This window comes from Lonchura striata, chromosome 1 (genome assembly GCF_046129695.1).
Source record: "Lonchura striata isolate bLonStr1 chromosome 1, bLonStr1.mat, whole genome shotgun sequence".
In the NCBI taxonomy this organism is placed as follows: domain Eukaryota; kingdom Metazoa; phylum Chordata; class Aves; order Passeriformes; family Estrildidae; genus Lonchura; species Lonchura striata.
In genome coordinates, this window is record NC_134603.1 from 109,350,424 (window position 1) to 109,364,805 (window position 14,382).

At 38.9% G+C, this 14,382-nt stretch overlaps 1 protein-coding gene across 1 annotated transcript in view; it reads right to left on the reverse strand.

Moving 5' to 3' along the window:
• Window positions 1–1,391: 1,391 nt before the first annotated feature.
• EPDR1 (ependymin related 1) overlaps window positions 1,392–14,382 on the reverse strand; it is a 29,054-nt gene continuing 16,063 nt past the window's right edge. Inside the window, exons 2-3 of the mRNA XM_031503909.2 lie at window positions 6,111–6,319; window positions 1,392–4,082 (exon numbers count right to left, since the gene is read on the reverse strand). Coding sequence (XP_031359769.2) covers window positions 3,892–4,082; window positions 6,111–6,319 — 400 coding nt within the window. The 3' untranslated portion in view covers window positions 1,392–3,891. The remainder of the gene's footprint in view (window positions 4,083–6,110; window positions 6,320–14,382) is intronic.

Sequence of the window (14,382 nt, forward strand, 5' to 3'; positions counted from 1 at the left end):
ATCACTTCATTCAGGATGCAGTTGTGGGCACTGTGCTGACATAGCCATACTGAACCACATGGATAATTACCCTGGAGCACACTGAATCAAAGTAGTGTTTGGAAATTTCGCTAGCATCTTCAGAGCAGCACCTTGTCCTACATTTCTGACAGTTTTCCAGGACTACTGATTGAATCATAAGGTTTTTTCCTCTCCCCTTACAAAGCAGTAAGTCCTCACGATTGTTTAAAAAGTTTTCCAAGCTTGCTCCATTTGTTCCTATCCCTAAGTGCAGATGTGATGAACAGATCTGTAAGTGTCTGCGTTCATGCCATACATGCAGCCTCCTGCAAAGACTGTGACCTCTAGATCTTTATAGTCAGGGACCTCTATCTATTTGCATGGGTGCCCTTTTGAAATCTTTATTCCTTATAATTAGGGAGTAAGATACTGATGATCTCATGATGTGTCTGTCACGTGGGAACATCCTGCAGTTTGCCTCCAGCATCAGTTTGTGGCCAGGGATGCAGCAGATGCAAGATGTGATACAACTGACATGCCAAGACCTCTCATCAACTGGTATTTTGGGACAGCAGAAATGGCACATGAGCCAACTCTGATCTCTCTGTTGGACACCCACATGTGTATGTTGCTCACATATGGCTGGCACTGCCCTTGCCCTTGAGATAGAACTGCTGACAAAATAAATAGGTCAAGTACAGCTCAGATCCATCAGGTATTCAGATGCTAAATTTCTACTGAAATGAATGCAAGTGAAAGTTGCAATCACTGTTTGGAAGTGGAACTTCACTGACATTAGGAAGTAAAGGGTGGTGGGAAAAGAGATGCAAGTTTGCAAGGAGTAATTGTAAGCACTAAAATGTAATTAACTTAAAGGTGAGAAATACACTGATTCTGTTAATGTCCCAAAATAAGAATGTCATACTGTTAAGAGATTTCTTGACTAAAATTGACTTTGACAATGGATTATTGTGTTTCTTCCTATGTTCTTCATGAAAGTTGGCATTCCCTGGTAAATGGCAGAACTTCCATGGTGTGCAGCATGGCTTGAGGCAACAAAATCTGTCCCTAATACCAGAGTTAAGCAAACTGTTAAAATAGGAACTGAACCAAATGGCCAGATCTCCTCCCCAGACTCAAACTAATCCTTTCTTTGAGGTTCAGGAATGTTTGGTTAACTTTAAATTAAACAATGTTGTGCTTCTACACATCCTGCTTTCAGCGAAGACTCCGAGCAGAAACACAAAAATATGGCAGGCACTTCTATGTTTGCACTATTTCTGGCCCAGCTGAAGCCAGGAAACACTGGAAATCTCACAAAATCAGCTTTGCCTCACAGACTATCCAGATACCAGGTTCTCTTGTTGTAACTCCACAGAATACAATACAACTCATGTACACACCAATTTATTATTAATTTTTCACCAAGTAACTGTGATAAACAAGTTTCCCATACTATCAGACATATGAACCCTCCGTTTTTTTTCAATTGTGGCAGCATACTACATAGCTACCTTATATTCCTTTTATGCTCCTTCTCATTGAGTCACTGGTGTAGTTGCCTAAAGACAAGATGTCTCTTGTGGTACACGACAATAAACCAAAGCACATCATAACAAAGATAACAAACCAGGCATACGCATGGTGTACTTCATATTTGGTTTGTGACTAATTCAAAATACGTAATCCTAAGTTTTGCTGTTTGATATCTCTTTGACAACTCTCTGCACTGGAACTGTAGAGAATAAATATGAAGACAACAGCATTGGTTTAGGAGAAAATATTCAGCCATATAAAATTGCCCTGCAAGTCAAGGCAAAATTTTTAACGCACTTTTGTGTACCAGAATTTTGCAAATTTGCAAATTCATATTTAAAGGAATACTTAAATGCTATTGCTAGAAACTGCATCACTGTCGGCAAAACATAATACAGACACCCTGATTACCCAGCTATCTGCTCGACCGCAACAAAGCCATCCCAAACGATTCAGTACCACAGCTTCATGCTTGCTAGCCAGATTTATTATATTTTCCAGATTCTAACAGGACACATATTAAGAAATGCATGCTAATCATTGTCCTAATGAGAACAATATGCAGTCAGCATTTAGGGTGCCATACAAAAAATACAGAAGGCGAGTACAGAATAAATGCACTCTAAATTCAAGGAAACCCAATCCTTCCTTCCACTAGCATATTTCAGTGAAATGGCCCTCTCCAAGAGAAATTTTTAATGAACTAGCTAAATTTTAACCAGTATGTATATGTGCTTTCATTAGGCATGGGGCAAAGTAAAATGCCATTGTGACCACAACTGTGAAAGAAAAGCAACCACTGTCCCACTTGCTTACGTACAAAAATCTATGAGTATATAAAGCACTAAAAGCCTATCCACCACCTCTCCTCTGGAGACACGAAACTTCCCTTTGCTTACATCCCCTTACATCCAGTTGACTTCTGGAGCAAACAACTACCCAATATGTGTAAGAAGACAAGAATCTGTCTTTAAATTTTTTTTGCGAGTAGCAAATAAAATGCACACCTTACAGAATAAACCAGTTAATCTCATTTGGTAAACTTGCAAAACCCATCACACTTCTGAGAGTATCAATAGTGCATGGAAGTTTGGTTTGAATTTTCTGATGCAAGCACTCTCTGCACTTTTTTGATTATGTGGAGATAATAAGGTTGAGATGCTGATGAAACAGTAAATAAAACAGGCATCAATGGATCTGCTTAAATTGTAGTGCCTTGCTGCTATACCACACATCTAAGATCTGTGCCTCCCCCATTCCTCCCTCCTGCCTCTCTACACAGGTCACAGGCTCTGTCTTTCTCTCCATCCCAGCCACCAGGAACTGTGTGAATGCTGATTCAGCCTTTCTTAACTATACACAAAGAAAAGCTTTTATTTTTTCAAACTTCACTGGAATTATGAAGATGTTTCCACACCCTGAGTAAAGACTGTTGAAAGTAATTACAAAACATTAAAGCCATTTAGAGTGTAGTACCGTTTTATCCCTTTCCATAGGTTAAAAATAGTATTGCTTTGAAAAGTGAGTGCTGAAGTAAAATGGACTGAAAATTGTTAATCACACCCTACTGGAAGCCTTCTCCAAAAGAGAGATGCATAAAAAACTTTGGCTTACTTATTTTTGAAGGTGTATCTCTCCCTCCTTCCCTTCCATTCACACCATTCTCCCAGGAAACAGAAAAGCATTTTTTGCATGTCAGCAAGCATTACATGAATAAAGCTACACCAGTTTCTTTTCAGAAAGAAAAAAACTTAGCTCAAAAATTGGCTATCAGCTTTCTGAAGAGTAGAAAGAAAAAAAAACAAAACAAAACAAAACAAAACAAAACAACCAAAACAGAACACAAAAGAAAATAAAACCAAAAGAACAAATTAACACAATTTTGATGCATATAGTTTAAAATTATATTTTTCACTTAGGGATGAGGCTTTATGCAGGTCATCCATCTTTCCCTTCAAGTCTCCAGAAGTAACAACAACAGTGACAACAAAATTTAGCTTTTTCTTCTAGACAGCACCATTGCTGGTGTCTGCCTATGCTTTGTCTTCTTGAAAAAATAAATAATGAAATCTTTGCAAAAGGAAAATCAAACTTAAATAAATAGTATCTAGAAATATTATATTAATGGTAACTATAGAATACTGCAAGTGCATCACTGAGCAGATTGTGATCAAATGATATATTTTGTTTTATATATTTTACTCATTTATATGTTTATATTCTCTCTCAAGTGAAAAATTACAGGTTGCAAAGAGAGCAATTAGCTTGAAAAACCAGCTTAGCTGTCAACAACTGACTACTAATCACCATCCTCTTGGCTAGTATGTGTTTGCCCAGGGCAGCCAGTGTCCATACTCAGCATTCATCTTTCATCCTTGTCAGCTGGGCTGCCTGGCAGGTGCTGGGTGGGGTGAACACGGAGGGGTCTGTGATGCCCGGGTGGATGTCAAAGAAGCGAGTGGAGGTTGTCACGCTGTAGTTCTTGGTGTAGGTTTCCTGTACTGGGTAACAGTCTTTGACGGTGTAAACGCCGACCCAGGATTCCACTGCAACCAACCAGAAATGCGACTACTTTAGGTGACAAGACAAGATCAATGGGTCATGATGTCAGTCTCTTTTAACTCATTGCTTCTGTTTAACATTGTCTATTCAGATTCTCACTATAATTTTTTTTTAATTCCTATTCCTTTCAAACATGTCTAGCTGTTCACATGTCTCAAGACTACACTCAACACTGATCTCCTCCAGAATGTGATGTAGCAAGTCTGTGTCAGTTTTTAAATTTCAGTTTAATTCCACAGTGTGCTAACCTCAGATGTGTCCCCTTGCTCTGTTTTCTCTCTGTTCACTGTCATCACCTCTGCCTTTTCCACTATGCTGTTTAGGCAGTGGCTGTAATACCACTGGTGCCCTCTGAATGCCCTTTGTTTTTATCTCTCTTTTATTAACCTCACAGACACCTTTTGTGGTCATTCTTTACCCCTTCAATCATACTCCATTCTGTTGTTTTATGCATTTCAGATCTCTTGATAGCAGAAACTCATGGTGTTAAAATTACCAACTGTGATCATAAATCAGCTCCTCTGAAGAATGCCTGTAACAAATTTTTCTAGTTCCAAGAACATTTATTTTCTCCCATAGAGCAGTAATCACACACACTTATTTTCAGTACTTGCAGTTTTGTGTCATGGGCTGTAGCACAACCGTATTACCAGAAATAAATAAATGGTGACATGAAACACACTTATACTGTATTCAAATAAAGGGTGGCAAGCTAAGCAATATCTGAATAGGCCTCTTTTGAGCACGCTAATACACCAACAACATTTTGACCTTAATTAACATGGTTTCGAGTACACAGAAATAGAGGCAACCTTTTACTGAACAAGCCTTCTCTCAGAATTTAGAATAAAAAATCACGGTTAAATGCTACCCAGTTAGCCCATATCTCCCCTAGAACTTTCATAACTGTAAAAGAAATATAATTTTCACAATTCAAACCAATACTATCTGAAAGGTATATAGTAGGTAGGTAACTTTCAGACATTATGTTTATGAATGATCATACAGGAAAGCACTGGAGATACAAATTAATACAGGATAAAAATCACACATCATTAATTGAATGTATCTGAATATAAACTTCCACAAAAATTACAAAAATCTCAGATCTGAAAATAAAAAATTATTGGAGTGAGTGATAATTTGCCTCTTGCAGAATACCAGAGGATATATCAACCTAGTTACAGAGGTCTAATGATCTTATCCTTCATTCTCTACTTCATTTTTTCTACTTTTAGTCAAGAAGAAATATTTTCCTCTGGCTTAATGCTCAAGTTCAAAACCAGCCTATATATTAGATGTCCATAACCAGAACTATTGCATTAGCTGAATAGTCCCATAAATTTCATGGAGGTTTTAAAATTATTTTTATAGTTGTCGGGTCATCAATAAACCATAGGTGAAACCGAAGCCAAAGTGCAAATAAATTTCTGTGCATTCAAAATCTAGCATACTATACACTGGAAAATTCAGTCTCCTTTCTTCTATGATGCAAGTGTTCAGTTGCCAAGTGCAGAACTAAGCCTTGCGAGCAGATATTTCTTACCAGTACAGAGGACAACAAAATTTAGGCATATATTAAGGATTTCAATGGCTGCAGAACCATGTGCAGACAAACACTGACACCGGCTCTGTTTTTGTTACACAGACTCTAGTTTGAGTGTGCCCCTAATTATAGTACCAATTCTTCTCTAGATAAATTTTGGATACAGGCTGCCAGATTCAGACACAAAATGATGCTGTTCCAAGCCACACCATGTATGATACCAAATACAACACAGCCAGTCCCCTGAACATATTTAATCCTGCTCAAATATGAAATTTTTCTAAAAACTGACATTGTTATTATAATGATATTCTGTGCACAGTGCATTTTCATTACTTCTTCCAGAAAACTCTATAGAAATATCAAAAGCCAGGGTGAAACACGAATAATTTTATTTTTTCCTGTGCAGCAGATAATAATAATAATTTATTATTATTTTTAAAATAAAAGAAAAGCATGCACATACATTTCCTGGCTGGTTTTCTGTCAGACCATTCCTGTACCATAACTTCATCTCCAGGTCCCCCAATGTAGTACTGATCTTCATAAGTTGAATTGGCAGGGATATCATATGGATCCCATGGCTCTGTCAGAGCAATCTTTGAACAAAGCTTTGTAACTTGTTCAATCTGAAACATCACCGCATCTTTGTAGAGCAATATATACTCAAAGAACCTGAAACATTAAGAAAAAGCAATTAATATATATATATATATGTATATATAGATAGTCTTTTTCTGTCCCAAGCAAGGAACATTGCTGATATGTAAGCTTCCCTTTGACTTCTCAGCATAAAAACATTTCCACTTGCATTAAACTTTGCCAAACTTTGAGAAAAACTAACCAGTTGGGCTGAAATTTCCCATGCTAAAAGTTTGTCTCAGCTGATTCTTTCCAAAATAAATAAATCAGGCTGAACTGGTGCAGCCATTTCTGAGAACAACAGAACAACTTTTCTGAGAACAACTAAGAGAAAAACATGTTATTATTCCTGGTTTTGTTTTGGTTTTTTCTTTTTTTATTTTTTTTTTTTTAATAACTGTTTCATTAAAAAGCTCCAGTGCTTCCATGTTTTGGAGAAAGGACTTAAAATTTTGGCAGGGGAAAAGTTTTTATTAAAATTTGCCCAAATTTCGCTAAGTTATAAGCCTTTGAAAAAAATTTGTTTGCACAGTCTGGATAGATTCAATTCTGCATGAATGTGGTAGAGCCTTCCTCTGTACTGGTTAGATGTGGTATGTGCCATCCTCACAGATGTTTCTCCATGGCAACACACACAGCTTAAGTGGGACATGGTGGTGAAGGGGGAAGTGGGGATGTACATGGTCCCAAGGGCAGAACTGAGAGGGTCACCCTCCATAAGGCACAGTTTCTCCCAATACGTAGTGAAAAGAAAAAAGCAGAGGAGTAAAATAGTAAGGCAGAGATAAGGAGAGGTGTGGAGCTCAATGAGCTTGGGAGGCTAGAAGGTGAAGTCACCAGTATGGGTAGTTAATAAGGATTTAAAACCAATCTTCTAATGAGTATGAAGTGACCAAGCCAGGCTCTGAGGAGAGATGAGTAACATTTATATGGACACTTCCATCTAGTTTCTTTTTAGTGGTCTGCTCTACCACCAGTACTTGTGACATTGCTTCCATACCTTCAAAAAGGAGGTGGTATGGTCCTTACCTTTTAAATAGGCACAAAACCAGACAGAAACAAAAAAATCAAAATTATCAGAAGTATCAGCTGATCTTGGAATACTCAGCTGGAAAGAGCAGCAACTTAACTTCTCCAGGGTACTTTGCATTACTAATTAGATGAGAAGTTGTTCAAAGCATGTCTCAAATCATCGTCACGCATGCTGTGCATCTTTTGCAAAGGACTTACTGGGGTCACTTTCTAAACCCTCCAAAACTCTGCATTCATTATTCGAAGCTTCCCTTGAATATCTCAGCTCAAATATTTGGCTACAGACTACTGTTATGCAGTGACTCTAGAGAAAAGAAATGAAACAGCTTTATCTTCCCATTTGTAATTCCTTGCTTCATTCATAATGCTGCCTCCATTTCCTGCAAAAAAAAAAAAAGGCTTAGGTGCCTTTGGACACAGACATCTTCTACTTCATAAATCTGATGCTAGTCCCTAACACTATTCATTCTGTGCCACCAGAAAGATGGGAAGTTAGTAGAAAACATTGCATAATTCACGTAATTGAAGAGATGATGCACAAATGCAAGACCAGACCCTTCTCTATTTCAGAACTTCCACATGTCTCTCTTTGCAGTCCTCACATTCTTTTGGGGAGGATGCAAAGTTTACATAAAACAGGGTTGAAACCAAAACAATTTACAGTTTTAATTTTTGCACTACACAATAGCACCAGAGAGCAATAACCTCACCTACAACTGACATTGTAGCATTTAATGATTGCCTAATAAGAAATGTCTCAGCATGGTTAAAAGCATCTGAGCAACATTCCCAGCACTTCTTGAGAGCATCATTTATTCTCCATGCATGGAAATGTGGTCAGGCTAAATGCCCTTAGCAAAACTGAACAGTTAAGGAGAATATAGAATGGGACAAGGAATCTGGCATGATGTAAACTGGGGCCTATCTCTCATTCACAACCTTGTAAAACATGGGAGGTAGCTTGTCCTGCTTTCCAAGTTGGAAACTGGGAACTTCCCCCACACTGACATGACTCATGCAAAGAGGCTGATAAACTGCAAGGCTACATATGACCTTCCCCATGGTACATCATTCTCCTGCCCATATCTTAAAATATTCCTGCTTCTGCCATGACTTTTACCAACCTAAATTTCCCTGCCATTTTCTTAGTCAAAGGCAAGAATTCCACAGTCATGATGTGCTAATGAAGAATTCAGTATCTTTTTAAACTCTTTTCTTACATAAATCCAACCTGAGATCACATATGGACATTAATAACGTTTATATCACATTTGGTCCTGAGAACATACAAGAACACTAAAATACATTTATTTATGTGTTTTCAATGAGAGTGTAATGACCCAACTACTCTTCAGCTGGCTGCCCAGCAGCTCCCATAAAAGTGGGATGGAAAATCCTTTACAGAGGAATCTATCACCATGTTTGAGACATCTGAGTGATAATACAGTGATTTTGTAAAAGAACACAAAACCTCAATAGATCAGAAAAGCATTACAAAGTACTAGGAATAAAAATGAAACTGTCATTTCTTTTTTATTTTAAATCCTCACTTAAAACTTAATTTATTCAGAAATTTTACTTGCATTTTTAACAATCCTGCAGACAGCAAGATGGACATTATGAAACACTGAAGTAAATAAAAATGAGGACAATCCAAACAAATCAAACTCAGCAATAATAATCTCTGTAGAGTAAGCGGCTCTACCATGGAGATCTTTGGTTCTAGGAGAGGTGGACAGAACATTTGTGTAAGAGACACCAGCCCTACACCTTGATGTGCTGCTGGGATGAACTCTGCTTCTCTGGTGGCAGGCAGACAAGAGGAGATCAGCAGAAAACCTCATTCTGCTCACTGTGCATGACAGTCCAGGGTAAGCAGGGGCAAGAGTTACACTGTCCTTTTTCAACCCAAATGTGCCACATATCCAAGCTTTATAGAGAATTGATCTGTTCTGGAAAGAGCCAGCACAGAAACCTAAGATTACACAGGATCCAAGTTTAACGGCATATGAAAGGTGAATGGTTAAGTTGTTGTTTTATAAAGAGAAGTATTTATCAGCCAATATTAATAGCAAAATGTGCATTAATAGAAAAATTATAATTAAAAAAAAAAAAAAACAAATATTTTTCTCTTTTTGGTTTTAATCAGCCAAGTCCTGAGTGTACTGCCTCTGTTTGTTTTAAGTGCCTGGTATTTCATTGGCTTCTTGAGGGGAAGCACAGAGTCCTGAGAATAGGTCTTGGCAAAGAAACAGGAGAGGAAATTATTTTTAATTACTTTGTTTTTTTTCAGAAAAATGTAACATATTTGCAGCCTGCACCCACTTCTAACATTATTTTTATAATCATTTAATTACCTAGACTGTAATTTCAAGAAAGCCCCAAAAACCAAGTGCTCCAGCTACGCCTCAATTAGGCACCTTGAAACAGATGTGAAGAAGTTACTTGGAAAATTATTCTATTTGACTGACTGAGACTATTTCCCTTCCTAGACTAGCCTAGCCTAGCCCAGCTTAGCCTAGCCCAGCCTATGCCTCATCCCCTTGTACACTACGGAACTCTTGCATGATCCTTAATAATCCCTTTGTCTGTGCCTGAAAATTGATAAATCCCAGCATATAAAGACACACATGTTTTTGCTCCCATGCTTTAAAGAATTTCTGGACCATATAATGCACAAATAATTAAATTGATTTTGCTGGAAGCAATCATGTCAGATGCAGGCTGGATTCAGTACTTTCTTCTCCCAATCTAAGGTAGTATTTTTCTGAATAAGAGACCAAGTGAGTTAAATGCAAAGCCAGAATACCACAACCACACAATCACAAGGTGAAGTACTTGTGTTAAAGATGTACTCAAGAGGTGGCTGTGCATCCAAATACTGTCCCAGTTCTGAGACTCCTCATGAAATGTGGGGAGATAGGCAGAGGTGCCTCTCAGGACATAGCCCAGATAACATAAAGAAACACTCCTGGACCCTTACAAATGCCTGAACTAATAAACTTGTCTTCTGAATGGGTGATTTTTTTTTTTTATTTTAATAATGCAATTCATAACAGTGAACTATTTTTCAATGTATGTCATAAAAAAAAAACAACAAAAATCTTTAATGTTAAGATCATGCTACCAGCTCCTTTTCAGGTGCTCTGTCTGCATCCTATGCTGGGTCCTTCCCAGCCCTGAAGCCTGCTAGCCTGCCCACCACCTAACACATCTGCCTGACTCCCAGGGTTTACTTCTGCACTTCCAAGGGCTTCCTTGTGAGAGCCAAACCAAAAAGAAAGGAGCTGCTTGCTTTCCAACTGCCTTTGTAGTGACTCAGAGGAGCAGAGGTGCTGTTAGTGGCCTGGCAAGACCCATGTGATGTACTGAAGAATATCAGACAAGGTCATTTGCTAGAGAGAAGCAAAATAATGGTCTGAGATTGAGACTGAGTAATAGAAACTCTTTCTGTGCTAAATCTGCCCCTGCATAATTGTGCTCTGTGGCTTTGGACAATCAACTTACAGTACCAGAGCCTTAAAATTCTGTTTATTGTTTTCCTTTGATTGCTGTAGTACTGGAGAGACACAAATCTAATCTGCAATCACAAAGCAGTTGTGTGAGGCATTGTATTAACAAAGAACAAAACCACAAATCCTGCCTCCAAAAATCACTGAAACAATGGCAAAACAGACTTTACTGCAAAGCTGTACTAGGGTTTCATGAACCTAGGACTTTATTTAACCTGTTGATTCAGGGTTCCCAGCTGTACATATTGTAACCTTAAAACTTTCATTCATGTTAGCCAGGACCTATATTACCTAGTAGTATAAAGCTACTGAAAATGGAAGCAAAATTTTATGTATCATTTGTATCTGAAATACTGTATTACTCAGCAGGAAACAGTATTTGCTATTTGATATTTCAAGTTGAGGTCATTGCATTTATTTGCAAGCTAACTTTACTTTCTCCTTGGTGATTAAATTAATGCTTGAAGCATCTGTCTGCCTTTGTGGTACTACTTAATTCCTTGCCAGTTATCTTTGTAAAAAGACACTTTTAAACATTTTGGAAGAAGCTAACCCCACATTTGACTAGAAGAAATTGCCCTACAAATATCCCAAATTGTCTGTCCTAGTGTGCACAGACAGATACATCAATATATTTAATTCTTGAGGTATCTTGTATCCTCCTGATAAAATACCCTACAATTTACCCCAAAATGTGTAAAAAATTTTTTTACACATTTTTTTCTGAAGATGGACTGGGAGAATGGGAACCTTTACTAGAAGTGTGACTACATAACCCCATCTTCTCAGGTTCTCAGATCAAGAATAGTTCAAGGGAGCAAAGCTGCCAAGCAGACATGCAGACAGTTGATAAACACTCATCAGGTCAAGAACATTCATCTGCTTTTGGAAAGATCTGGCAAGCTCATTTCAAAAGGGAGAAGCATTCGGTTTTTAGTATATTCTGGGAACTCCTTTCCTCTTTTCCATTAAGTTTTCGGTAATTTCAGACTTGTGTTTTTCTTCTGGTATATCAGACCTCAACAACAACAGTAATTTACCATATTTGATCTCACATGTTTGGCAGTGGGGCAGAACTATGGTATATTGTACAAATACAGGACTGTGCGAATACATGTGACAGTAAATGTAATGTGATATTGTGTAAAAGCAGTATCTTTTAGTCTGACTTAAATCACTCACAGATTGTAAAGGCTATTTTTTTTTTAATAAATTTTCAAGGTGATCAGGCCCTGTGGATCAGGTATCTAATTAACAAGGTATATGAGGAACTTTGACCACACTACCAGTTTCTGAAGCAGAGAGAATGAGCCAATTAAGTTCTGTTAATAATGCAGTTTATTTAGAAAGAGAACCTTAAATACAAGAATCAAAAGCTGCAAAGTCAAAGCTACATCAGCTAAAGGACAACATACTTTTGTGACTCTAATTATGAAACTCAATAAAAAATGATGCAATTTCTTATTATTTTCATTGTTTTCCCATAAATTAGATTAGTTATTTTGGCAAACACTAAGGGAAAATCAGCTCTTCAGCAAGAAGCTTGTTTCCCTCGCTGTCCCCTTTTGGCTATTTGACACTTCTTAATAATCCACCAAGTCATAGCCTTGAGAACAATGCATTGCAATTGAAGCTGAAATTCAGAAAAACAATAAAGCAAGAGGCTACAAGATGCAATGCCCTTAATGGAGAGCATCTGTGTGTTTGCATAAGTAACAGTATATTCGTAATTGGAGCCCTCAGTAGACAACAATGCAGCTCAAAAGGAAAGGAATGGAAGATGTGGCCAGCATACCATAATGCTTTCCAATGAATCAATGGAATCACCTCCTAGGGAATATGGTATATAATAGCAGAACCACATGATATCAAAATATACTTGAGGTCAGAGATTATTTTCCTGTTATGGGTTTGTAAAAATGTCTAGCATAATGACGCTTCCATGAGTAAGTTAATAATAATAAAGGTTACTGGAAAATCACAGCAGGACTTAGAGGAGACCAAAAAGAGTGAGGAGGGCCAGGACTCACCTCTCAGTATATACAAACAACCTTAGGAAATATGAAATAATAAAGAGGAAAATTACAGTGGTACATTATAATTTATTTATTACATTTCTCACCCTCTTTGTGCTGTATGAAGAAGGGAAGTAAATAACTCAATTGGAAGAGCTGATGCTCAAAACTGAGACATAGAAACACTCTTTTGAGAGTACAATTATTTTAAGGCTCTCTGCACGGCTGTAAAGACGTAAGAAATAGGAAACAGAAATTTAACATGTAGAGAGCCAGAAAAAACATGGCTACAATGACTGGGAGTATCTCAAAAAGGGAAAAAAACATACCCAAACATAAAAGACATACCTGTCTTCCTGTTTTTAATTTTACACCTAGAGGCCAGCCAGGAGCCTGCAGCTTGTGCCACAAGGGCTGGCAGGCCCTGGGCAGGGCCAGGAGCGATGGTGGCCAAATCCCCCTAGCATGTCCAAATGGAGCCCACAGGGAGCAGCAGAGGCCAGGGCAGGCCAATAGGATGTGGAGCAGCTCTCCCCCTGTGAGTGCACTGGATGGGATCCACCCAAGAGTATTGAGGGAGTGCACACAATTGCTCACCGAGACACTTTCCATCATTTCCCAGCAGTCCTGGCTCACACAGGAGGTCACAGTTGACTGAAAGTCATCGAATGTGATCTTCATCTGCAAGAAGGGCAAGGAGGAGGATACAAGGAACTACAGGCCTGTCAGCCATGAGAGCCGATCACCTCGAGTGGCATTACGCAGTATGTGCAGAATTGGGTCCAGCCCGCAGGAAAGGCTTGCTTGGCCCACCCAATCTCCTATGACAAGGCGAACCGCTCAGCGGACGAGGGAAAGGATGTTGATGCATTCCTGGGTTTTAGTGAAGTGTTTGACACCATTATCCACAGCATTATCATGAAGGAACTGGCTGCCATGGTTTGTATGGGTGCACTGTTCGCTAGGTTCAACACTGTTTAAAAAGGCGGGACTAAGCTGGTGGTGAATGGAGTTAAATCCAACTGATGGCCAGTTATGAGTGCTGTTCCCAAGGGTTCATAACGGTATGAGTACTGAGGCTAGTCCTGTTTAGTATCTTTATCCATGACCTGGCTGGATCATTGCGCTGAGGTTAATGGTATGAGGTCAACAAGGGCAAGAGCTGGGTCCTGCACTTGGGTCACAACCATAGGAAGCACTTCAGTCTGAGGGAAGAGTAGCTGGAAAGCTGACCAATGGAAAAGGACCAGGGGTTGCTGGTTGTCAGCCAACTGAACATGAGCCAGGGGTGTGCCCAAATGGCCAGGAAGGCCAAGGGCATCCTAGCTTGGATGAGCAAGTGTGATCAAGGCAGTGACTGCCCCCTTGTACCCAGCCCTGGTGAGGCTACACTGGGTCAGTTCAGTGTTCAATTCTGGGTCCCTCACTACAAGGACATTGAGGGGCTGCAAGGTGTCCAGAGAAGGGAAATGGAGCTGGTGAAGAGCTGGAGCAAAGGCTGATGAGGAGCAGCTCAGGCATCTAGGGGTGTTTAACC